The following is a 25882-nucleotide window of genomic DNA, read 5'->3' on the forward strand; positions in this document are numbered from 1 at the left end:
GCAGGTATCTTCAGTAGGTCATGTCTTACTTGTAGAGTTGACTAAATGAAGGATTTTTTTCCAACTTGTTGTAACGGTAGTGAACATGATCTCCCTTCCCTTTAGCACCTAGAATTCTTGTTGTATGGAAAGTAATAGAGGTCCTCTCTAACGGTACAAAAGGAAACAGTACTATGGAATATAATTATTGCTGCTCAGTTGGATTAACTTCAGAATTTAAATTATAGGCCAACAGTGACACCTGCTGGAAACTTGTAATAAGGGTTATTTAAATTAAAAACAATATTCCATGATCTTTTCTTGTGCACACTCTTGTTAATTGTGGGCTTTTAACATAAAACAGGCTTACTATGACCATCTTTTGCCAAGTTCTTTGCTATAATATGTCATCAGGGTATCTCCTAAAAAGAGTTGGTCATGATGGGTAAATATGTTTTAAAGAATCTTAAATTAAAATACAAGGGTTTTTTAGTCATCCAGAAATAATTTGCAACGGAAAATAAAAGAGATGATGGATGGATGTGAATTAAATGATTTTAAAATGGTTCCTACTAGCTCTCAAAAATATAAGAAATGTAAGTAAAGGAGTCATCTTGTTTCAAGCTTGGTCCTATACAAAGATTCCAGTGTTGTTTTAAGTCTCTTGCTGGAATTTCTGAGTAGACAGCCATGTCCTGAGAAGTCTAATCTGCAGATTTTTTTTGTTCTTCTGTCAATCTGCCAGAAACTCTATCTAATTCACAAAAATATTTAAGCACATGAGCAGTCCCACTGACCTCTATAGGACTAACTCCCCAGACTTCAAGTTGTTTGCATGCTTAAGTGCTTTGCTGGGTGGGGGCCAGAATGAGTAGCACAATTTTCGTCATTAGTTGAACTAACTTTTCCATTCTAAATCTATCCCAATAACATTCCCAAACAGATTCCTTTAGAGGTAATTGTAAGTATTATTTATTTGATAAAAAAAGCTTCATCATCCTTAGTTGAAACTTTATGAATTGTGCAGGATTGTGTAAAGGCGAAGTAGCAATACAGATATGTAGCTGGAGGGGTTGGGTTTAGAACTTCATGCTTACCAAAGACATCATTTTAGATCTACAGCTGATTGTCTTAATTCCACTCAAATCAATAGATTGGACACTTTACTCCAGCTGAGAACCACACTTTTAATTTTCAATAACGGTTGGAACCTTTTTTTTCATGTATTTGAAAAAAAATGCTTTACTAGTAGCAGTTAGAAGTGATTGGAAATACACTATGTGCATTTCTGTATTGTCCATATGTTGTGTGTACATCTGCTCTCTGGATTTCAGCACAAGTAAATTAGGGTGTAAGATGAAGTCTGGTAAGTTGGTTACCTTTGGCAGAAAAGTCACTTGGGGGTGAAACTACATCACTGTGAAACAACACCATTGTAGAATACAGCTTTGAAGAGTCACAGAAACTAACACATTAACCACACAAACCATTAGATCTGTTCAAAATCCTGGCCCAATTGAAGTGGATAGCAGAAAGTTTCTGTCTACACTTTCAGTTTTATGTCAGTTACCATAACTTCTCAACCATGACTTCTAACACAGTGTAAATTTTTAATACATAAAAGCCATTGACGTGAAATTCACTCTTTGGCAAAGGATTAACCCAAGGCCTGTGCATCACTTAAGTCCTACTTAATCCTTATTTTGAGAACATAAATGATGCCCTTAAATCCTGGATTACTGCAGAAGGTTGAATTTTACCCTTTGAAAACAGAAAGACTTTGTTCAAAATCAGTCCCTCCTCCAGAATTAATATATCATTACTATTTGTTTTTGTTTGTGATTACAATACTTATGAAAATTAAGAACCACTAGGCAGGCCCTAGGTGTGGTATGAGCCAATAATGTGCAACTGTATCCCACACAGCTATGACATGACTTCATTTAGGCTTGATTCTTTTATCCATTGCTCAAACTCCTGCAGGTTTTAACAACAATTTGGAATTCCCAGTCTGACATAGAGATCATAATAAACTTAAAATATGTTTATCTCAAGAGTTTTATGCTGTTATGTTAAGTCCTGCCATTTAAAATAAGTTAGCAATAGATCCACTAACAAAACACAGGACACTCTGAAAGTTACTAGTGTTAATGTAATACGAGTATTGAATATTTTCAAGGAGGATGTTTCTCTAAATATCATGTTATAACAGGAGGCTTGGTGCAGTCTGAAGGTGCTGCAGAAGTCAATCAGGAGTCATGTGACTCAAAAGGAGGTTTACAGGATATAAACCCAGAGACTGAGCTGGGGCAGTAGTCTGATCCTGGCAGCCAAGATGTGAAGAACTGAATAGCAGGGCTGTAACCAGGCTCTGGCAAATGCCTAAGATGGGGTAAGCAGGCTGGTAGTCTGGGGATTGAGACAAGGAATGGTGGTGGTCTCATCTGGCCCAGAAGCAGGACCTGGGCCTAGAAGATAGGGGCCAAGGCTGAAGAGCAGGACCACAACTGAATGGTTGAGAAAGCAAGGAGGGTCAGGGACCCGTAGGCCACAAGGGAGACAAGGGATCAGGGTTTTGTAGCCCAGGAGAGAGGAGTAGGCTAGGGAGCCTAAAAGTCTCAACTGGCTTGGTGGGGCAGGGCCCAAGAAAAGGGATCAAAGGCTAAGGAGGGCCATAGTCAGAGACCAACAGAGTCAGGGATCTGCAGCCCAGAAAAAGTCCAATTTGGGCCCCAGGGCCCAGTACCTCAGGAAAGGCAGGATCAAGGTCAGGGACCCAGGGCCGCACCCAGAAGTAGCCAAGACAGGCAAAATGCTCGGGTATTGACAGAGCTAGAACATGGGCAAAATGCTCAGGGCTGTCCCTGTCAGTCTCTGGCTGTGGCCCTCCCTGGCCTTTGGCCCCTCTTCTTGGGCTCTCGCTCCCTCCTATGCCAATTGAGACCTCCAGGCTCCCTTAGTGGTAACATCTGTGAGGCATGGGTATGGTGTAAGGGGCAGCTGAAGTAATGTAATAAGCCTTAAGGCACTGTGTAATAAGACCTAAACTTAGGAGTGGATGAGATCTTGCTTAGGAATCCCAAAGGCAAGCTCCCTTTTCTGAGTACTTATTTACACCAAAGCATGGCAGGCAACCAGAAAGGAGAGAATGTTTAAGGGACGGAGGACATAGCAGGAGCAGGGTGACCACCCGGGCCATCCCAGCCACCTCACGGTTCCTAGCCTGTTATATATGTGTAATTATGGTTATGTAAAATCTACTGTTTTAAAATTCTACATCTATTTACATTTTTTAAAATAATTTATACATAGAAAGTTCTGAATTGAATTAAATACCTTTGAAAACAGAAGCTATTTCTCAAAATTGTGATTTTTTTTCCATTTAAAAGTTCATATTCTTTAAAGCTTTCAAGTGATTAGTAATAAGTGCACCTTAATGTATGTGTGAATGGATTCTTTGCTTTATGTACAAGTTGTTAAATAAAATAATTGTGAATCAGCTTAAACCCCCAATCAATAATTTAATAAAGCAGAAAGTACTGAAAAATGTTTGGTTCTCATAAAAACCCAGGCTTTGCCCACACATAAGGCTATATATTTTTTCTCACAGTAATATAGTCCAATACCTTCCCCAACCTTCTGATAAGTCAGGTAGGATTCCTTACTGTTATATTCACCAGCCATAATGAAGTGTGCAATAATAAGGACTCTTGCCATCATCTCTCTCAGAGAATGTGAGAGAGAGAGAACCCAGGGCCCTTTGTGGCTTTTGTCACAAAACACACCGAGAAACTCGTCTATGAAATGCCTGGGAAGTGTTGGATCAACAGTTTGGGTCTCAACACACAAATGCTTTCGCCAGACTGTTCTCTTCCCTTCCTGCTTTTACCAGCCTGAAAAAAAAATGATTCTCATAATCACTGGATTTTGAAGGCTTAGGAACGTTAGAAGGTGTCTTCCTTGTGCCAGAACAGGGCTTGTCTGAAGAAGGCACCCTCTGCTGTATTAACTGAGTGTCTGGCATGGAAAGAAATAAAATATATGGTGGTTGAAATTGGCCCAGAACTCTGCTGGTTGCTATGTGTTCACAGGCAGATGGCAGCCAATGAATCAGAAAGGAGTTTTTCCAACTTAGGCTTATTTTCACCTCAGGATGAGTCTGATCAGGGAAAATTCACCAGTGGGTGTTTTCCCCTAGCCATAGACCACAGATCCATAGAGACCATATATCAAACCTAGTGGGGGCGGGGAGGGGGAGGAGAGGGAGGCTCCGTTGCTAAGCAACTGCAGGGTTGACTAAGTGCCAGCTTTCCCTATAGTTCTCAGTCCTGCCAAGCAGGCTCGCTTACCAAAACCATTGCCCCCTTCTCTGACCACAGTAAGACATCAAGCTGCTTTTGACCCCACCTTCACCCTGACTTCTCAAAATGTGGCTGCACCCAAAAGAAATCAGGGTTTGGGGATTTTGAAGGAGGGGGAGGGTGAAGAATCGTTCTTGCTTGAGGATCAAGTTCAATATGGAAGAGAGGTGCCCTTAACTGGTGCCCCATATTTTCTCAGGGTTCAGACTGAGAAAATACAGACAAGAGGAGGAAAGGGAAAGAGGAGGAAGTTCCAAAGGGAAGTCGGCTTCCCCGCAGTAGGGTAAGTCATGAACCTCAAGTAACTCAGAGGGCCAGTGCTATTTCAGAGCTGGTGCAGCCAGTGAGCATTTGGTGTACGCCGCAGCAAGGGCGCAGGTAGACATTTTCAGCAGAGAGGCTGAAAATGAGCCGTGGCTGGTTCAGCACGCTGGACAGCGGCCGTGAGTGTCCGTAGCATCGTCCCGCGCGGCCTGGATGTCCTCCTGGCTGCAGCGTTCGTCCGAGGCGGGACTTTAAGGCAGGTTTTTTGGGGGAGGTTGGGGTTGGGGGGGGGGCAGGACTTTTTCCATGTCCTATTTCACCTCCTTTCTTCCTGCTGGTTTGCAAAGAGTGTAGAGTGGTAGGGAAGAACCGTACCACTGAGTGCCCTTCAAGGGCATTCTCTGCTTGTTTTCCAAACTGTATTGTCTCTTGAAATCTTTAGCCATCCTGAGCAAAAGGGTTCCCGGGAAAGCTTCAGTGCCAATGACTGGGGAAGAGTACAGCATTCAACGGGTTGTTAGCACGTAGGGCTGTCCTCCTGGGTCATTCTGCAGCACATAGCACATGGGGGGTGGGGCCCACCTTGCCTGAACCATGTAATAAAATGAAGCTGGAGGCATCATGATAAAAGGAAAGGCATATTTCCCAGGAGCAAACACTGCTGACATGTTACCTCATCAGCATGTAATGGCTCTTTACTGTGGGGGGGGCGGGGTTTACTGGGGGCTGTAGGGTTTTTTGCTTTCCTCTGTAGCCTCTGGGGGGGCCAGGACCTCTTGAGCATATATTGACATTTCACAGAAGCAGGATTTTGGCTGCTCTGGCTCCCCAGCTGTCCCTGTGGCAGGTTAGGGTGTTAGGTCTGTGTTGTGTCAGGGTTGACAGCCTGGTGTAGAGCTTAGATCATGGTTTGTATGGGAGGGTTTGGCTAGGCCTGCACCTGCCTCAGGCAAGATGTTGGACTTCATGACCTCTTCCAGCCCAACTTTTCCATGGTCCTGTGATACACAGCAGTGGAAAACCCCTGTTCTGGCTCTTCTCCCCTCCCTACCCCCACTGTTTATAAACTCCTGGAACAGCTCCTGGGGTGCTGGTTGTAGCTGTGTTGGTCTAAAGACATAGGCAGACAAGGGTCTTTGGGCAAACATGGTATCTTTTCTTAGACCAGCAAAATAGTTGGCAAAATTGTTCTTTGCAGCCTTTCAGGCGCAAACCTTTCTTCAGGCATAGGGAGAGTCTGCTGGTGTTTCCCTTCTCCCGGCTGGAATAGAAGCCCACCTGCAGGCCTGTGAACCTGGCCAAGGGCCTCCGGCAGCCTATGTGATCCCTGATGCTGTCACTCGAGTCAAACACTTGGAGCTGGAGGGAAGGTGGCAGGGAATGAGGGAGACCCGAGGGGCCTGTAGTGTTGCAGTCACCCGGCCCCGGGGAGGAGGGGGCTGTAAGAGGCCATGGACAGGGGGGAGGCCCTCCCAGTCTGTCAGGGGGTCGGGAATTCAAGCCAGATGGACTTGCCTGTGGCCAGGGCCTGGTTGATCCCCTCAGTAACGCTTCTTTTGTGTTTCTCTTTCTCTTTTCCCCCCTCCCCGACCTGCCCCCGCGCTGCAGCCTCCAAAGCCTCCCGGGCTCCTGGCTCTGCTGCCGGCTTTGTCTCTCTTCTCCAGCCCCTTCTTCCGCCCCCAGCTTCCAGCTCCCAGGCTCTGCCCTCACTTCGCCACCTCCCTTCTTCCAGCTCCGCCGGCTGCCCCGCTCTCTGTCACCAGCCCCCCCCGAACAGGGCCCCCGCTCCGCGGGCGGGCGGCGGCAGGCCCCGGGCAGCTCGGGGCATGGCTAGGAGGCCGCTGGGCAGAGCTGGCATGGCCCTGCCGCGTCTCCTCGGAGCACCGGAGATGCCATAAATGTAAAGGAGCCGCGCTCAGGAAGCACGGGATCCCCCTCAGGCCATGCGGTGCTGTGAGTACCACTCCCCGCCTCCTCCCCCTCCATCCCACCCCTGCCGCGGGGGAGGGGGGACGTTTGTCTCCAGCCCCCCTCCCTGGCAGCCGCTTGGAGCGAGGTTTCCCACCCTGTAATTGGAAGATTGAGGGCGTGGGTGGTGTCTGCCTGCGCCTGCCGGGAGCTGAGCGCATAGTCAGGGCTAGGAGTGGCGATGACAGCCCGGCTCCTTCCCGGCGCAAGCGGAGCGCCTGCCACCCGCCCGGCCCCGAGCCCCTTGGCCGGGGCGGCGGGGATCTCTCTCCCCGCCTTGCTCGGGCTGTAACCAGGGAGCCCTGCTTCCAGGTCCCGGGGAGCCGGAGGAAGTGACGCGCGTGTTATTTATAAAGCGGATCAATTTCGGGTGCGGGGAAGGAGCGTGTCGGCCGCGGGACTCCCGGCCGCAGGGAGGGAGCGGGGGGGCGGGCCCCGAGCAGCAACACATGGGCCGGCGCCGCCGGCGGCCGCGGGAGCTTTCCCACCCAGGAGCCCGCGCGCGTCCTCGGGGGGAAACCCCGCAGCGCGGCGGGCTCGCTCCCTGTCCCCGGGCCGGGGCCAGCGCAGCCTCCCGCGGCTCCCCGCGGGCGCCCGCTCCGGCTCCGGCTCCGGCTCCGGCTCCGCCCCGCCCCGCCCCGCCCCGCACCGGGGGCTTGACAACTGCTCGAGCTCCCGCCGCCCCTCTGCCCCCCACCCCGTCTCCGCCTCGCCAGCCCAGCCAGCCCCGCACGCGCGCTTCTTGACCCCGCTCCTCGACCCCGCTCCTCTCCGGTGACGAGCTGGATGCGGCAGATGTTGTTCCAGATGTGACTGCAGCCGCTGGGGAGGGGGAGGGGGGGAAGCCCGAGGGCGCGTGGCAAGGGGCAAGCGAGCTGCAGCCTGCGGGTGGCCCGGGGGGAGGGCGGGGAGGAGGAAGGGGAGGCGCCGGCGCGTCCCGCACTCGGGTGCCTGGCAAGGCAGGGAGGCAGAGCGGGCTCCCCCGGCCCCGCAGCCCCCCGTGCGAGCCCGGGACGCATGCGCATGGCTGGCGAGCCGCCGTCCCCGGCCGAGGAGCCCGCTGCAAACGGATGCGAGCCCGGCAAAGATCCCCGCCTGCCCGCCGGCCCCCGCCGGGACACCGTGAGTACGCGCCGCTCCGCACGGGGGGCCCCGCTTGCTCCGCCGGCTCCGCGGGTGCCCGGGCCGCGGGCCGGTGCCTTGCCCGGCTTCGCCGCGAGCAGCAGCGCCCGCCGCCTCCGGCTCCGTCCCGCACCCCAGGGCGCGCCGGCGGGCGCCGCTGGCAGCAGGGAGCCCACTCGTCTCATGCCCAGTCGTGCCCGGCTTTGCCCGCTCCTCTGGCCCTTCGCACGGACGGGCGGGCGGCAGGGCACCGCAGCCCGGCCTCCCCCTCCTGAGAACTGGAAACGGGAGGCACCTTTCCGAGGAGGCTTGCGAAGCCTTTCCCTCCCAGCCTGGAGCTGGGTCTCGACCCTCGCTGGGGTCTGTGAACAAGACGGAGACCTTGGCCTGAGGTCCACCCTGGCGCCTGCTGCACTAAATAGGGTCTTGAAAACTAGACCTCGAGGGCAGAAAGTTCAAATAATCTCATCTTGGCCCATCCCAGTAGGAGCGACTGGCATTGCATATGGGAGGTGAAGCCTTCCATGCCCTCACCCCATGTATTCCAGGTTTTGTCACTGGAAAATGCAAAATCATGGAAATGTATATCTATATACTGGAATGCTATTGGTGTAATGCAAAGACCTGTCTAATAGTTGTGTGTCACTTGTGTTTTTCTGCTCATAGGCACCATAGGGTAGCACTGCAGTTTGGGATCAGCAGGGCAAAATACCTTCAAGTGCCAATATATAGTGCCTTATTACTATGTGGTGGTAGGGGGAAACTACTATGTGGTATACAGCACCAAGAAACATGATGTAGAAATCCAGTTTAACTTACTTGGCATGAGGCCGGAGCTTCACTCTGAATTTGGAACAAACTGAAAAGTACATGAAAGTCTCCTTAATATAAGGATGAAAATTATAATTATACCTCCTCCCCATATGTACTACATACTATGAAGTATGAAGAGATAAGTTTTTCTATTCACCCCTGATGTTTGTGTCTGTCTGTCCACATTCATATCGACAGTCATGCCACCCCTCTCCATTTATAATAGCTGTTTAATGAAGTATTGCCTTCTGTAAGTCTTGGTTTCACTTCAGAAAATGTCATTACAGCCCTCCCTTTCTGAAGCCCCTGAGAGAACGGCCTAAGTTTTCAAGGGTGACTCACGTTTTAGGCCACCATTTGGTTTGACTGCCCAACTTGAGACACCTTAGAGGAATGCAATATAAAGAGCTGAATGCTCAGCATCTCACAACATCACACGTTTTTACAATGTCTCAAGTTGGGCTGCCAAGAGTTGAGGCACTGGCAGCTACTGAAAACAACTCCATCTCAGCATTGTAGAACTGTTATTCTCTGGAGGCAGTGCATCTGGGAATTGAAATATGGCAACACTCAGGAATAAACTTGTGTCACTCAAAACACTCTACTTGAAGACAGGTAGTCTCTGCATTTCTGTTTAGAGGCTTGGTTTTGAACTCTTCGTGCAGAATTATCATCTGGTTTGTGTACAGAAGCCCCAAAGCTATTGTTATTCAAGTTATCTTATTTTACTCAAACAGTAACCATGAGCCTGATCTAACATCAGGTTTTCCTTAGCAATTTCACTGACTTCAGTCCTGGGCTATAGGGGTACAATTAGGTTTAGAATGAGGCTGTCCGTGTCCAATACAGCTACAGAGATTTATGCAGAAGTGTTAGGAGTAGTCAGATTTCAGCATCGTACACCCTGAAGTGGATCACAACAATCAAAATCAATAGGAAATGGTGTGTGAATCAGTATTTAATGCACTACAAGATGAGTCACCCTGATGCAGACCAGCTTTCGGACCAGTACAATGTCAGTCAGTTCCTAACACAGTTTGATATGAGTCAGATCTCAGCACCTAGTACAATATGATATGAGTCATTGACTAATACAGCACCACGTGACTCCAATACACAGTGTGAGCTGTCAGAGCTTCTGTGTGATGTGAGTCACTTCATAGTACAGTAGAATGGGTTTTTTGGAGACCATTCATAATTAAGCATGATGTGACTGAGTATTTGGTAGAATATAGGATGATGGGAGTCGGCACAGTAATCTGCGATGTGCAGTAGTTCCCTTGTTTGTATAATAGTAAAACAGCTTGTAAAATATCAAGCTGAATGAACTTTTTTAGTCACTGTATTAAAATATGTGAGACGATTGCTTTCGTTTGATATTAAAGACAGCAGATGTAAGGCCAGCAAATTGTACAATTCTCAGCATTGTGAATGATCCGTTTCTTAGCATTCTAGATGTCATGGGTAGATCCCCAACTTCTATAAGCCACTGTAGTTCCTTTGAAGCCAACTGCAGTTGCTATGCAAGACAAGTCAATAGAGCGATGGCAACTCAGGCTTTCTAAAATCTGCCCTGTGATGCAGAGACAGTACTGGCTTGATTCTGATCTAGCATAAAGCCAGTTTAAACTGCTCTGGTATTGTAAATGGTCCATCATATTAAAATAAGTTGCATTTAGAGGTTATGGACTGATAAACACATACCCCTAAATTGTTATGTACACCAGGGTAAACTATCCAAAAATCAGGAATAGATGTATATGCAGTGTTCCTACAATCGTTCACAACAGTAAGTAGCTATTATTTTACCTTGCACTAGTAATGGGAGGGCAAATAATACTCTAAGATAAACATAAACAAATGAAACCCAAACCTGCTTAAATTACACCAATAAGAGTTTTACCCCTACTTTTTCAGGGGTCTCCAAAGGATTGTGCAAAGGTATACTGTTTTGTTGATTTGTATCCCATACCAATCCATTTTTGTATCCCCAAAATGAAGTGGAGTTGTGTTTTCCACTTCATTTTTACACCAGCACAATGCCAATTACACCAGTGTAAATGTTTGGTCTGTCGATGCCCATACTCAGTTTCAGCCCCCTTCACATGACAAGAACACTATGACATAGGCTTACTGTAACCAAAAATCAGATCTAGTTATTCATCTTATACTTTGTCTGCAAGTATATCCACATATTTTCAGTCTGAGGAATGCCTATAAGATTCTCTCTGTAAAAGCAAAGCATTTTCTGTTCACCATAGTTGAATGTGTGTGTACTTTGTGGTTGGTGTGTTACAATGACATTTGTTTTACTGAAGTTTTACACAGCACTGGCATAGTACATGTTGAGCATACATCCCAATAAAGAAACCCAGAGGATGTAGAAGAATGGTGGACATGGAATAACATGTTTATTAGAATGTCAGGTTGTATCCAGAAGTGGCTTTTTCTGAGCATAGCAGGTTGATCATGCAAGGTGTACCTCCTGTACAGTGCTGAACATGGATGTAAAAGCAGTTCAAAGCACCCAAGAGCTTTGCAAGATTAGACCTTAAACTGTAACTGAAATAAGATGTGTATGATTCCCTGTTACTGTGTGGGTGTATTACACTTTAAGTGTTCTCTTTGAAATGTGAAGGAACACTTTAATCTGTGTAGATGAACAAAGCTCTTCATCAAGCTATGCATCTAAAAAAACTAGCCACAGATGAAAGCGACCAACCTGGTTTCTGTCCATCTTTTTATATAATATTTCTGGATTTCCATCAGGTCTTATAAGGGGAAAGTTATTTTCTCTTGCAGTCACATGTACTGATCCTCCCTGGATCCTCTGTTTTAGTCCCCACATAGGATGCTGCAGTTAAGATGACTGCAATATCACCTATACTAAAAGCTGGTCTTGCTTTCTTCCTTGCTACGATTTTTAAGTCACCCCATAACCATTACAATGCACCATATCTACACCAGTACAAAGAGAAAACAACCAAGGGTTTTTGACTGGAGTGCACTGATGCTCTTGTTGGTAGTTACAAAACTTAGAAAGTCTTGGCCAGTTCAGGATCAGGAAAGGATATTTCCCAGAGGGCAAGAACTGTCACGGGGAGAAAGGGAGGGAAGACAGAGGGGAGGGAATTGCCTTCTTCTGTAGTGTGGAGTATGTTCCTCTTCCTAAGATCCATTACTGCAGGGATCCTGGCTTTCTCCAATTAAAAAAAAAAAAATCACAAATTCTCTGATAAAAAACCCAAACTCCGTGATTAAAATGAAAGCTCCCCCCTACAGTTCCCCTGGCCCTGCTGGTGCCCCTCACTCCCCCTTCCAGTGTCCCCATCCCTCCTGGTGCCCCTGTTTCCTGTGTGCATCTGTGTATGTGCATATAGACATGTGTATGCATACCCCTGTGCACATCTACGGGTATACGTATGTGCATGCATCTATACATGCATGTGTGCACGTGTGTGTGTGTGTGTGTACACGCTGCACACACTGCCATGGGGAGCTGGCTGGGGGCTGAGGGAGTGGGGAGGTGTTGGGGAAAGATGTGAAGTGGCTGCCGGGCCAGCTGCATGTGGACTGTGAGTTGACTATTGGCCCTTAAGGGAAGCCACATATGAAGGAGCCCCTGATAACACTGCTTGGATTTCATGTGCAGCAAGCCTGGCACTCCCACTGTGAGTGGGCAGGCTGCAAAACCCCTGCTCCCAGCTGGGTGCAAACCTCCTAGCTGGCTGCAAACTCCCCCTCTTTACCCCAGCTGCCAGCTGCTTCAAACCTTTCAGCAAACCCCCAGCTCCCAGGGGCTGCTACAAAACCTCCCAGCTCCCAGCCCACTGCAAACCCCCCCCAGCTTCCAACTGGCTGCAAAACCTCCCCATTCCATCAGCCCCCAACCAACTTCCCCCCAGCCCTGCCAGTCAGCCCCCCAGCCCCCTGCAAGCCCCACTTACCACTTCACAGGCTCCAGAAGGAAAGTGATCCTGGCCCAAGACTTGGGACTGACTAAAAGCCTCAGGCCCCACCTTTCCCCCTGTCCCTCTGGGCAGGGTTGGGGTTTTCCCTGCAATCAGCTCTTGCAGGCTGAAACTCTGCTGGCCTGTATAGCTGTTTGCAAAAGGGGGAGAGCTACAGGTTTCTCTGCTAAAAGGGGAAATCTGCATTTTCTCTGATAGAACCGGAAAATCTGTGGTTTTCTCCATTTTTCCATGGGAAATGGAAAACCCAGATCCCATCTGGCATTGCAGTAGCAGGGTAGTGACTGCATCTTCATCCCTCTTGCTTTTACTTGTAGTATGTTGTAGGGTGTGCTTCGTATTTTAGGTTTTGTGTTTCATAGTTGTATTTAAGTACTTAAAGTGGTGTTTTAGGGACATTCTTGAGTAAATGGTTACCTGCAAATGCATAGGACTGGATTCAGTGGTCCAGGAGACCCTATCCAATCCTATCTTCTTATTTGCCTATCTTTTCACCATCCTGCTAACCTGACCAGTATTTCTCATGGCATGTGTGTGTTCATTAATGTACATTATATTTGGTTTCCATTAAAATGTCATCCTTCTTAATTCATGTTAACCAACAGGAAAGAAGTAGAGTTATTTATCAAGTTTGCTAAAGGTCCATTCCTGTTCACATTATCAACAGTAACCCACCACTGAATTCAATGTATTCCCACTGTAAAATTTCTACTTCAAAAGTATATCAAATAAGGCTTTTGAGATTCACCGTCAACCTAAGTCCAACAACCAGCTTATGACAATACTAAAGAATCACAGAATTACTTTATTATAACAGTATGGATTATGAATTAAAAACAATGAATAGCAATCAAGTGATTTACAAAATATGCATAGCAGACCTGGCCCATAATTCACTGAAATCAACAGGAATTTTTAATTGTCTTATTGAACTTTTGAATCAGTCCCAGTAGGATTATGACAACTGTATTGTTTTTATGCAAATCTTTGTCCTGTGATTGGCATAACTTCTGCATGGATTATTTCACACAAACTATACAGAATACAAATACTTGGAGCCAATTAGACCCCAGAGCAAGTAACAATTTGGGGAACTGCTTAATTATGGCAGGGTGAAGAGGAACATTGTTTTTATGATTCAGAAACTGCATAGCACCCTTGCACTCTGTGTAGCTGACAAAACTTTAGGTTGCTGCAATATAAAACAAGGAAAATCTTGGATAATATAAAAGATTCTGTAACTATTTTTTTCAGGGCAAGCTTGATTCCTTTGCTGTTTAGACTTTATATATTCCTCCTCCTGTGTGGTAGTTCCTACTGTTAGGAGCCCATGTTTCTGCAGTCGAGATTAGTAAATACTATAAATGTAATAACTCTAAACCAAACATCACTTAAGCTGCTTTTAACCAAGGAAATAACTTTCATCCCTGATCTTTGAACTCATTTATATCCATAAGATTAAACACAGAAAATGTCACATAATCTGAATGTCATACAAGCATCCTTGGGAGGACTGGTGAGACCTTCCTATCGATTCAGCATCCCAGCATAAGAGTCAGAGCATACATTTTAACTTTCTGTTATTTCAAAGGTTTATCCAAAACCCTTTGCTGTTTTAAGCAACACTGAACAGCCAACAGTTGTTTACAGTTATGTGCGTATTTTATATATGTTACATAAGTTATCTATCTTGATATAAAGCAGAATGTATACAATGATTTTTCTTGTTCATTGCTTTTTAGGAACAGTTTTTATATAATTAAAATAGGCATTGTTGGTTTCATTTTTTTTTAATCGGTATTTGGGAATGTGCCAGACTAAATAAGTCTGAAGATTGAAATCTTCCACTTGCTACAAAATAAGTACAATGTGGACAAGAGTTTCAAAAAGTGTTTCTAAGATCTTTATTTAGATGCATAAGTCAGGATATATCCCAAGCCAATTCAAAGCAATGAAACTCTTTCCACCAACCTCAGTGGACTTTGGTCCAAGCACTAACTAATACAAGTTTCAAAAGTGCTGAACATCCAGCAGTGAAGCTTTTGTGATCAGTGCTTAACACTTTTTCTGATTAAGACAGTAAACTTGCCTACATACAGATTTAGGGCCATACTGTTGGTTTTTACTGTGGGATGTGCGCTCCCAGAAACAGAACCATCACAGAGCCATCAGCTTCTTGTCTCAGAGCAGGGGAAATGGTAACATAAAATTACCAAAACAAAAACTCCACTGTACTAGTGCCTTTGGGGAAAACTTTAGAGAAAAAAAACATATGATAGATATTAGTCATGTCATATAATGGACTACTGGAAAACACTCACATACTCTAGTGGTAAATGTAGCATAGGACTCTATATAGAAAAAAATACCATAGCATTCCCTTTGTTTTCAATAAATAGCAATTTTGTTACGTTTTAGCTATTTGATTATGCAACTGCTAACTTGCGTTTAACTAAGAACAAATGTGTTGTAAATTGTAATCACTTCCCCATAAAACACCTTTGCTATGCCTGATTCTTTTTTTTATCCAGCAGTGAAGCTTTTGTGATTGGTGCTTAACACTTTTGCTGATTAGGACAGTAAACTTGCCTAAATATAGATTTTTCAGGTTGCATTTAGTTCTTCTAAGGGTGAAATTACACATTATCCCTAGGCTGTACTAAATCTGTAGAACATTAAGCAGTGTTAAAGTTGGACTTATGAGTTAGTACTGCAAACAGTCGTGGTTAAGGATTAATACTGTTTCTTGCCTGCACAGCTCTGACTTGCTACTAGAGGGCTTGCAAGTAGGGTTATGGCTAGGAGCTGGGACAACCACACTCTGTTCCTGCCTTGAATCAAGTGTGTGTGCATTTGGGGGGTGGAGGGGAATACTGAAATATCAGAAGAAATGGAGTACTGGGAGCAGTGCATCCTGGGATTCTGAAGGACTGCAAATTGCTCATTATTCACAAGGGTGTCAGGCTTAGTGGATAGACCTGGAAGTGAGGGCTGGTGGCAGGGTTGCAGGAATGAACTGCAGATTGGGAGCAATCAAGGGCAACACATGTTCTAAACCAAGGGGTGGGGACCAAAGCCCAGAGTCTAAAACTGAACTAAAGAACTAATCAGACATCCAAGGTCAGAAGGTAAGCTAAAATCAAACTGTACTCCAAACCCTGAGCCAGAGGATTAACCAGGAATCAGAGAATCAGGGGAGATACTGGGACAGGAGCCACACTAGGACTGGAGACCATAGTGGCAATGCATAGGGAGTGCATGGGGGTGCGCGTGCATCCCCTGAGAGTTCCGGTACACCCACTGATTGGCTGCACTTGCCACTTAGGCAATGCGTGGGGGGCAGATGGGAGCACTGGTGCCCCCCATGCAAGTGCTGGCCAATTGCTGCACCCAAGGAAGACCAGTAAGTTGTGCAGGAAAGCTCCGGTGCTGGAGGGGTTCCTTAGGAGCAGACCTGAAACCAGTCAAAGGGAAGGGGATAGGGCTTAGCTGGTGCTGTTTAGTTCATTAGACTCAGTAACCTGGCTGCATGGCAGAAGCCCTGCTTAGTTTTGCCCTTGCCAGCTAGGGATAAGATGACCCTGGTTAGTTAATTAGGTCCAGCTGACCCAATTAAGCAAACTGCAGAGCATAAGCTTCACTTAGCCTTGTCCCAACACATGGAGCAGATTGAAGTTACCCAACACAAGCTAGGTTGCACAACCCAGAGTGAACTCTCACCTGAAGTGGCATAACTTTAAGATGCTTGGAGGGCATTTAGCACAAGTTAATGAGTTTTAACATGTGGATACTCATGTTTTAAGTGCCCTTAGGATGGTCGAAGTGTAATGTGAAATGAACTTCACCCTAACTTATTGCCTTCATCCCTTTTCAAGGAATATTTCATCATTTTAGCAAGCATTCTTCTATCCTAAGATTAATAGCATTTTCATAGATTTCATAGACATTAGGGCTGGAAGGGACTTCGGAAGACCATCGAGTCCAGCCCCCCACCCAAAGGGCAGGAAGTCATCTTATAGGATCCCAGCAAGATAAGCATCCAATTTACTCTTGGAGGTGTTCAGTGTAGGTGCTTGAACCACCTCCAATGGCAGGCTATTCCAGACCTTGGGGGCTCGAACAGGAAAGAAATTCTTCCTTGTGTCCAGCCTAAAACAGCCTTACAGGAGTTTATAACCATTTGACCTCATCATCCCTTGGGGCACTCTGGTGAACAAACGTTCCCCCAGGTACTGGTGATCACCCCTGATAAACTTATAGGTGGCCACCAGATCACCCCTGAGCCTGCGCTTTTCCAGGCTAAAGAGCTCTCAGTCTGTCATCACAAGGTCTGTTTTCCTGACCTCTGATCATGCACGTGGCTTTTCTCTGGACTGTCTCAAGCTTCTCCACATCCTTTTTGAATTGTGGGGCCCAAAACTGGATGCAGTACTCCAACTGCAGCCTCACCGAGGCTGAGTACAAGGGGAGAATGACATTCTGGGTTTTGCTCGAGAAACATCTATGGATGCAAGCCGGTGTTTTGGTCACTTTATTAGCCGCAGCATCGCATTGAAGGCTCATGTTCACCTTGTGGTCAATCATGACCCACAAGTCTTTCTTCTGCAGTGCTAGCCAGTGTAGCACTGCTAAGCCTATAAGGATGCTACAGGTTTTTCCTCCCAAGGTGGAGAACCTTGCATTTTTCGGTGTTAAACACCATCAGGTTCTCATCTGCCCATTTGCTGAGCCTGTCCAGGTCAGCCTGGATCACCCTCCTGTCTTCTGGTGTGGATGCTTTCCCCAAAGTTTGGTGTCATCAGTGAACTTGGCCAGTCGGCTTCTGACTCCAATGTCCATATCATTAATGAAGATGTTGAACAATATGGGTCCAATGACAGAGCCTTGGGGGACCCCACTGGTCAAGGGCACCATGATGATTGACTTCTGTCAGTTACCACACTCCGGGTCCAACCACGGAGCCAATTTCCCAGCCAGCGGATCATGGTGGACCCAAGGCCACAACTGGCCAGTTTCACCAAGAAGTGATCATGGGATACCAGATCTAGGGCTTTTTTGAAGTCAAGGTATATGACATCAATCTCTTCTCCGTTGTCCAGGTGATAGGTCACCTGGTCGTAGAAGGGAATGAGATTGGTCAAGCAAGACATACCCACAACAAACCCATGCTGGCTATCCCTCAGGATGTTGGCATCAGCCAGTCCATTAAGGATGGCCTCCTTAATAAACTTTTCTAAGATCTTCCCCAGGATAGAGGGCAGGCTTATGGGCCTGTAGTTTGCCAGATCCACTTTCCTGCCTTTCTTGAAGATAGGCACCACATTGGCCTTCTTCCAATCTTCGGGAACAACACCAGAGTGCCAGGAGTTTTCAAAGATCCATGCCAGAGGGTGGGTTATGATGCTTGCCAGCTCCTTGAGTACCCTGGGGTGTAGATTGTCAGGGCCAGCTGACTTGAAGGTATCCAGCCTCTCAAGGTGTTCCTTCACGAGGTCAGCATTGATGGAGGGCAGGGGATCTCCCTCAGCCAGAACTCCCTGTCCTGTAGTGGGCATGGGCATCCCATGGGACTGATGAAAGACTGACGCAAAGTACCCATTTAATAGGTTAGCTTTTTCCTGGGCGTCAGTTGTCAGATGTCCCATCTGGTTTAGCAGGGGTCCAATGTCGCCCTTGCTTTTCCTCTGGCTCCCCACGTATCTGAAAAAGGATTTTTTATTGTCCTTGATGCTCGAAGCTAGTTGGAGTTCAGTTGCAGCCTTGGCTTTCCTGGTTTGCTCCTTGGAGGTGAATCCCATCCTCCATCCTTTGTAGGCCTTTCTTTTTAGCCTCAGGAGCTCTGCTAGATCTCTGGAGAGCCAGGGGGGCTGCTGTGCCCTCTTGATGCCTTTCCTCCAGGATGGAATAGAAATAGCTTGTGTGTTGATGATCGCTCCCTTGAGAAGCAACCACTCTTCATGAACTGTCCTCCCCATGGGATCATGGTCCCTTAGGGCCTCACTGACAAGCCTCCTGAGCTTGTCCAAGTCAGCTTTCCTGAAGTCAAGGACTTCAGTATTGCTGACTGACTTGCCAGTTTTATGGCGGATGGTGAAGGTGATCAGCTCATGGTCGTCATCACCCAGCTTCCCGTCGATCACTGGGTCGCCAGTTAGGTCATCCCCAGTATCCAGTACCAGGTCGAGCAGCGCTTTACCTCTCGATGGCCCATAGACTTCTTGAGTTGGGTAGAGGTCCTCCATGCACGATAAGAAGCTTTGCGACCACTCGTATTTTGCTGAGTGATCCTACCACAAGATGTCTGGATAGTTGAAGTCACCCAGGATAACCATGGTCCTGGAGCATGCAGCCTCAGCCAGCACAATTTTTGTGCTATTTTGTTATTTTGTCATATGTTTTAAAAGCCAGGCCAAATCCACCAGTGTTTTCCAGCTGCTTTACACTGTTCAAGAGACACAGAGCAGCTGTGAAGTCAGTTTAACTAGCTGAGTTATAGATGTTTTGTGCTTTAGGAGTATCACAAAGCAGTCAGAGTGTACTACTAAATCTGTCCCATTGTATTCAATAGCGCTGTAAAGAGACCAAAACCCAACACAACAGCAGGAGTCTGTTACTTCATTAGTACAGAACATCATTCCATTATTTGCAGTTTTCTCTTAGATGATTATATGCAAGGAAGGGTTTGTGGGACTACGGGAATATGTGTGAAGACTTTGCATCTGAACTTACACATAAACTTGCACATTTATTATGGGTGTTCACCCGGATCCGAGGGAATGTCTGTTCACCAGAGCACTACAAGGGATGACAAGATCGAATAGTAACAAATTCCTCTGTGACCATTTCAGGCTGGACATAAGAAAGAACTTCTTTTCTGTCTGAGCCCCCAAGGTTTGGAATAGACTGCTGCCAGATGTGGTTCAAGCACCCACTTTGAATGCCTTCAAGATACTTTTGGATGTTTATCTTGCTGGGATCCTATGATCCCTGCTGACCTCCTGCCCCTGGGCAGGAGGCTGGACTCGATGATCCTCTGGGGTCCCTTCCAGCCCAAATGTCTATGAAATCTAGGAAATATGTTACGCAGAACTCCCACTGACTTTTTTGTGACTGTGCATGGGGTACTTTCTCACCTTATCTATTTCTATAGAAGATTTAATCCATTTTGTGCTGTTTCATTCCCTCCTTCTATTAGGTATCCACTATTTTGGAGACCTGTGTGAAACAAGGGGCAAAAATGTCACCAAATGGGACTTGGACATTGAGTCCACAATGTACCCAATCAAGCTGTATGGAGATGACCTGGAAAAAATATACAGTTTGGGTGTGTCCACACATGCAAGCACGTGCATTTGCAATAACTCGAATAGAAGTGGTGCAAATTTAAGCTGGGGCTTTTTGCCTCAGCGCATATGCTCAGACATGCACTTTGTTGTGGAGCAAATTGTGCCACCTGGGGCAAAATATCACTGCCTGGCTCCTCCCAGATCTGCAACCGGGAGAGTCAGAGCCAGGGGACAGCACAGATGCTGTCCCTGGCAGTATAAAAAGCTGCTCTGTCCTGGCCCCATCATTACAAAAACTGGCAAGTAACTCAGGGCTACTCTCTCTCAGGAGCTTCTGAGGCCCAGCCAATTGGTACCTGGGGACACTACCCCTTGTGCCAGCTGGACTGCTGAAGCAGCCCCAAGAATTCCCTGCACCCTCTACCCACTGCAGCAGCTTGACAGTGGGGGCTGCTGCTTGGCTGTGACCTGCTGTGTACCTGCCAGACCCAGAGGGGACTGCACAGCCAGTAGAGGCATCTGCCCCTCTGGGCCAGCTGCCAATGGGCTGTGGCTGCAGGACTGGCCTTTGTGTGGCACTATTGCCATGTGTGCCCCATGCCCAGCCATCTGGACAGCTATCACCCGGAAGATGTTATGGGTGTGGTGACCTGCTTTCAACTGTCAAAACATGTCTTCCTGGCCTCAATTGGCTAGGAGGTCAGTCTGCTTCAGCTGCATCCAAGGTGCGAGCTCTGAGCAGGCAGTGTCCTGCCACTGGCCTCCCTGGTATTCCCTATTGGAAAACTGAAAAATCCCTGATAAAAAAAATCCCAAAGCCACTCTGTAAAATACCCTGAAATCTATGTGCCTCTGCAATTAAAACAAAAGACCACTATATATGAGAGAGAGAGAGAGAGAGGGAGAGAGAGAGAGAGAGAGAGGGAGAGAGATCAGTCAGTTGGGCAATGTTTTATTGATATATCTACAGTGTTAAAGCAATTTGGAAGTCTACCAGTGTCTCTATCATCATAATAAAATGAATTCTAAATACCTATATGTTTTTGCTGCCTCCCACCAGAGACCACAGCATCCCCACCAGGGGTCAAATGGCTGCCACAAGGGCTACTCCTCCACTCCTGCAAGGGCCATGTGCCCCACCCCAGCTCCCTGATTGCTGCCTTGCCTGGTCCCATCCCCTGCTGGCTCCTGCAGCCCCCTTAATGGCTGCCCCACCAAGCCCCAGCCCCCTCACTCCCCCAGCCCCCTCAATGGCTGCCCCACCTGGCCCCCCTATCCCCCACTTGCACCCCCAGCTCCTGATGGCTGAACCCCCTCCCCCGCCGCCCAGGCTTCAGCACTTAAAAAAAAAAAAAAAAAAAAGGCCTTTACTCACCCCAGGAGCAGGGACTGTGGGGGCTGTCATCCAGCCCTGCACTATGTGGGTGGGGCCCCAGTGATCCAGATGGCAAGTAGAACTGCAGTGAGTGCCAGGTTTTTTTTGTTTAACTGCAGGGATGCTGGGCTAGGGGAGCAGCAGGGAGGGCAGGGAAGGAATCTGAGGGGCTGGGAGAGAGGGCAGGGTCAGCAGGGGTCCCCCTCATGGTCCCCTCCCCTCTCCTCAAGTTCCCCTGACCCCTTACTTACCGGCACTGGAGCCCAGGTTCAGCTCCCTGCTGCTGGCATGCTGCCTGGCTTGCATGGGCAGGCAGCATGCTTCAGCACCAAGATAGGGGCCAACCACAGAGACACTCTGGCAGCCAGAGCATCTCTGTGGAGGACCCTGCCCCACTTCCCCCCCCCCCTTTTTTTTTTTTTTTTTTTTTTTTTTTTTATATGCAGGAGTCTAATTTTGCCCTCGCGCTGCAAACCTGCAGTGGGGAGAACCTTTTCCCATTCACACATGTGCTTCTTGCAGCATCTCAAAGGGGTTTGAGACACTGCAAGAGGCATGTCCGGGCTCGTCTAGATGCAGCCTTTGAGATTATATTACCTTTGCCACAAAACCAGCTTTAGAAAGTGAATGCCCAAAAGGCTGTCTTGGGACAGCCATGGGTTAGAGACGTTATGGATGTATTTCTATCAGATGAGAGCAACTGTGTGCACAGCTGCTAGGAGCCAGGGCAATCCAAGTGGGCTGGGAGATTGTCTGATATTCTGTGCTGTGGGGGAGGAAGAAATACTTCCTTAAGAGAAACACTGAATTAATTTGTACAGTGAAGTCTTAATTGATATTTCCTCCTCCAGAACTTTCTCCCTAGTGCCTTATCAGGTGAGAAGTGATCTGGACCTCTTTAAGTGTCTGAACCTGAAGCATTTAATCGCATGGAAAGATGTATTAAAGATATAGGAATTCCCTATGAATTAAGGCAACAGGACTGAGCACTTTGGGCCAAAGCCTATGGGATGGTGATCTTCTTGAAGTCCCAAAGACTTTGGGTTGAATACATAGAGCTGAGCACCCCAGGGGCTTTGACTTCTATCAGTTAAAAACAAGTATAAAATACAAACCTCTTTGTACTTAAATCCTTTTGAAAAATACAGTAATCATCTAAAAAGCAGATATCTGCCCTTTAATTTACTCAAAGGTGACTCAAACTAAAGAGGGCTCACATGAAAAAAGAAACATTCATAGGAAGACCATAAACAGTGAACATGCATGGTTTTCCTAAAGTACCTGCTTGACTGGCATGTTGGCAATTGTCACTTTCCTTTGGACTGAGATGAGGTTATGTGAATAGTTCTATACAGATAACATGGAAAACTTCTGGACCAAATAAGGGGATTTTATAAATTAAAACAAGCAAATTAATATAATAGAAAGGTGATCAACGGATAAAAGATGAAAGGAATTAAACCAAGAAGAAATCCATAATCCCACAATCTAACAACATCTAATGGTAAATGCAGCCAATAAAATAGGTTGACTTTTTCTCTGCAGTAAACAAAACAACAGTGAGGAAAGTCTTTAATTGGTATACATCTCTATAACTTCAGTGAAGCTGTGTTGTTTTCCACCAACTGAAGATTTGGCCCTCATTAAATGTAATCTTAATATTATTATTTTATGTATGAAAAATCAGGATATATGCATCTCTAATCCAGTGATTCTCAATCTTTTTAGACTCAAGGCAACCTCTTGCCAGATTCAGGGCATCCCTTGAAAATGCCAGGTCTTTGTTTTCACTCTTCCTTGACTACAGAAAAATAATAGAGCAATTTTTCTGTTGCAAGGAACTCAGAAAGACCACAATAAGTCAATGTTTTTTTAAACACTATAGATTCTTATGTGAAAACTAAGTTCATTCTGTGATTCCTCTTTGCACGCCTAACAGTGCTAACATTGTGACACAACCCATGGCAGCCTTAAGGATCTCAAGGTACTCCAGGATGCCATGGCACCCTGGTTGAGAATCACTGCTCTAAACACACACAGTACTAACATTCTGAAGACGACATCTTTTTTGGTGAACATATGGTACTTCATTGTTCAGAAAAGCAAAAAAGAAAACAGTGCTGTTGACTAGGACAAGATCTAGTTAAAAGCACATATTAATAACAACTGGCATCAGGTGCAAGCCTTGAAAATGAATACCTCATGTTTTGATTTCGAAAGCATCAGGTGATCGAGTAAGTGATTATGCTTAGTGCACTCCGGTCAGAGAAAGCTGTATTTACTGATTGCTATTTCCAGAGTATACACCTGGGAATAAGAAGCTGAATATTTCAGCTGATGGAATCACATTTGCACTGATATTTAAAGAAACATGAATCTTACTTATTCATTTCTTAGCTACATTATACAATTTTTCTACAAGAAGGAACCTAGCAAGTGTTGATTACTGATTCTTTCCAATTTCAATGGCAATTTTGTTATGAAATACATTCTCCTATCAGGTTGTGTGTAATCTGTCATTTGACAGGACCAGGTGCATGGTGATGGATGTGGATGTTATTTTTTCTAAGATTGTTCCTTCCTTTCAAGACTATTCTCTAACTAGGTTGTTGCTTTTGTGGTTGACTTACCTGCCCGAGCCCCCGCACATCCTGAGCTTGAGAATTCTCAATTCCAATTGGTGGAGCCCATCCACCAATCCAGGAAAAGTGGGGAGGAGTCAACACCGCCCCTTTCCTGAAAGGAGGGGGCAAGGAACTCCTGGACCGAGTTCAGACCTGCAAGCTGCAGGTCTGCTGGACTTCAGGGGATGGAGCCCCCGAAGGTATAAAAGGAGCAGCATAAGCCACATAAGGGTATGCGGCAAGGGATGTTGGAGAGGGAAGAGCCCGAAGAGGACCTCCACCACGGTTCCCTTTTTTGCCCCAGCGGTGCGCAGATTGGCACACGGGATTCAGGCTCTAGAAGCTGCATCAAGGCGGCTCGAGCCCTCATCCCCAGCAGGGAGCTGGATAGAGCGGTGTGCAGACCAACACACTGAGAGCCAGCCCTGGGAGCACTTGAAGCTGCTTAAGCCCCACCCAGTGTGCAGACTGGCACAGAGAACTGGCCCTGGGAGCAGCTTGAGCCCCACATGATATGCAGACTGGCACACGGAGATCCGGCTCTAGGAGCAGCTCGAGGTTGCTCTGGTTAGCCCCAGCATAGGCTGGATAGTTGGAGCTCCACAGTGTGGCTCAGACAAGGAACTAAAAGAGCCCTAGAGCCTAGAGCAGGGCCCGGGAAAGGGAAGGCCCAAGCATAAGGCTGGATAAACCCAGCCAGCAGTGGCTGGATTCCCTCCTGCCTCCCTCCCCCCGCCCCCCCCCCCCCCGAGACCTGGAAGAACCCCCCAAAGCAGGGCACAGGGCCAGGAGGGGAGGTCTCAGTATAAGGCAGAGTGCTGGGGGGGGCCACTGGCTGAGCAGAGGACCCCGAGGCCCACTCAGTGGCTCCTCAGAGAAGACTGTGAGTTGCTAGCAGAATCAGGTCCTGCAGGGGAAGCGTTCCTGAAATAAGGGCCCCCCCACTCAGAGGGAAGCCCAGGGTGAAAGGTTCCATCCCAGCTAGACCTGTAGGAGGGTACGTACCCCTTGCTAACTGGAATCTAGGGGTAGATATGCCTTATATTTTGTAAGACTGTTATCATGATTGTGGATATGTTGTGCCATATGTGATGGGATTGGTTTAGTTTTGTATAATTGGTTCCTCATTGGTGCGCTGCCTGCTCACACCTTCCTCTCCCCCCATCCTTTTTTCTATCTAGTTGTACTCTGCCAATGGTTCCTCTGAGTTCCCTGTAAACTACCTGTTAACCCTAACTTACCTGGTTCACCCATCTGGATATTCGCCCCTCCTTCTCACATGGGCATCCTGAGAACTCACCAGTTGTGCCAGGCTTCTGTAGGGTGCAGGGTTGAGAAGGTCATCCCCAAGGTGGGTTGCCCATTAGGATGAGCAGTCCCAGGAAGGGGTTCCTGGCTTACCATATTGTAAATACTTATCTGTATACCTTTAGCATTGGTAAATTATATTATTGGAAATACTTACCAGAAGTTTTCCTTTATTCATTGGGTGATACCTACTGAGATACTTACCTGTATATATTGGATAAGGATAATATGTATATTATAATTTAATAAACTGTAAATAGTTAAGAGCATTGGCGTGGAGCTGACTCTATGGAGGAAAGGGGGACTTGAGCAGGTGTCCCTCTCACAGCACTGTCACCTGCCTCATCTATCCTTTCCAGTTGAGGATGGGCACACCCTTGGGTGTTCCCAGGTTACACTTTGAAGCAGTTCTCCCTTACCCTTATGTACCTTCTTTCTTATGCTTAGAAGTCCTTTAACTGACTTTATGACTCAGTTACTTTCTCTCTGTTTAGTCCAGTAGGGTAATAGTTTTACAATATCTTAATAGCACATGGTTCAAGAAGCTAGAGATAATAACTTGATTCTGGATCTTTCCTATCATCATGTATAGTGCTGCAAACTATATTGCTAGGATGTAAACAAAAATTTTAAGGCACCTAGTAGGGAAGCAATGGTTTTCTGCTCCAAACCTCCTCCCACACCTCCATCTGTGGATCTATATATTCTCAACTGCCAGCAGGGGGAAAGGTCAGGGGCAGATCAAAAGGGGACAAGATGACACGGTTGCAGTCCCCTTTCATAGTGCAGCTTGGCAGCTCTGGACACTTAG

The 25882-nt window shown here is 46.8% G+C and overlaps 1 protein-coding gene across 1 annotated transcript in view; it reads left to right on the forward strand.

The window, feature by feature from the left end:
• The first annotated feature begins 7485 nt into the window (after window positions 1–7485).
• RGS20 (regulator of G protein signaling 20) overlaps window positions 7486–25882 on the forward strand; it is a 53872-nt gene continuing 35475 nt past the window's right edge. Inside the window, exon 1 of the mRNA XM_090039966.1 lies at window positions 7486–7694. Coding sequence (XP_089896092.1) covers window positions 7590–7694 — 105 coding nt within the window. The 5' untranslated portion in view covers window positions 7486–7589. The remainder of the gene's footprint in view (window positions 7695–25882) is intronic.

Source organism: Crocodylus siamensis, chromosome 3, assembly GCF_052110815.1.
Source record: "Crocodylus siamensis isolate JL-2025a chromosome 3, ASM5211081v1, whole genome shotgun sequence".
Classification (NCBI taxonomy): Eukaryota; Metazoa; Chordata; order Crocodylia; family Crocodylidae; genus Crocodylus; species Crocodylus siamensis.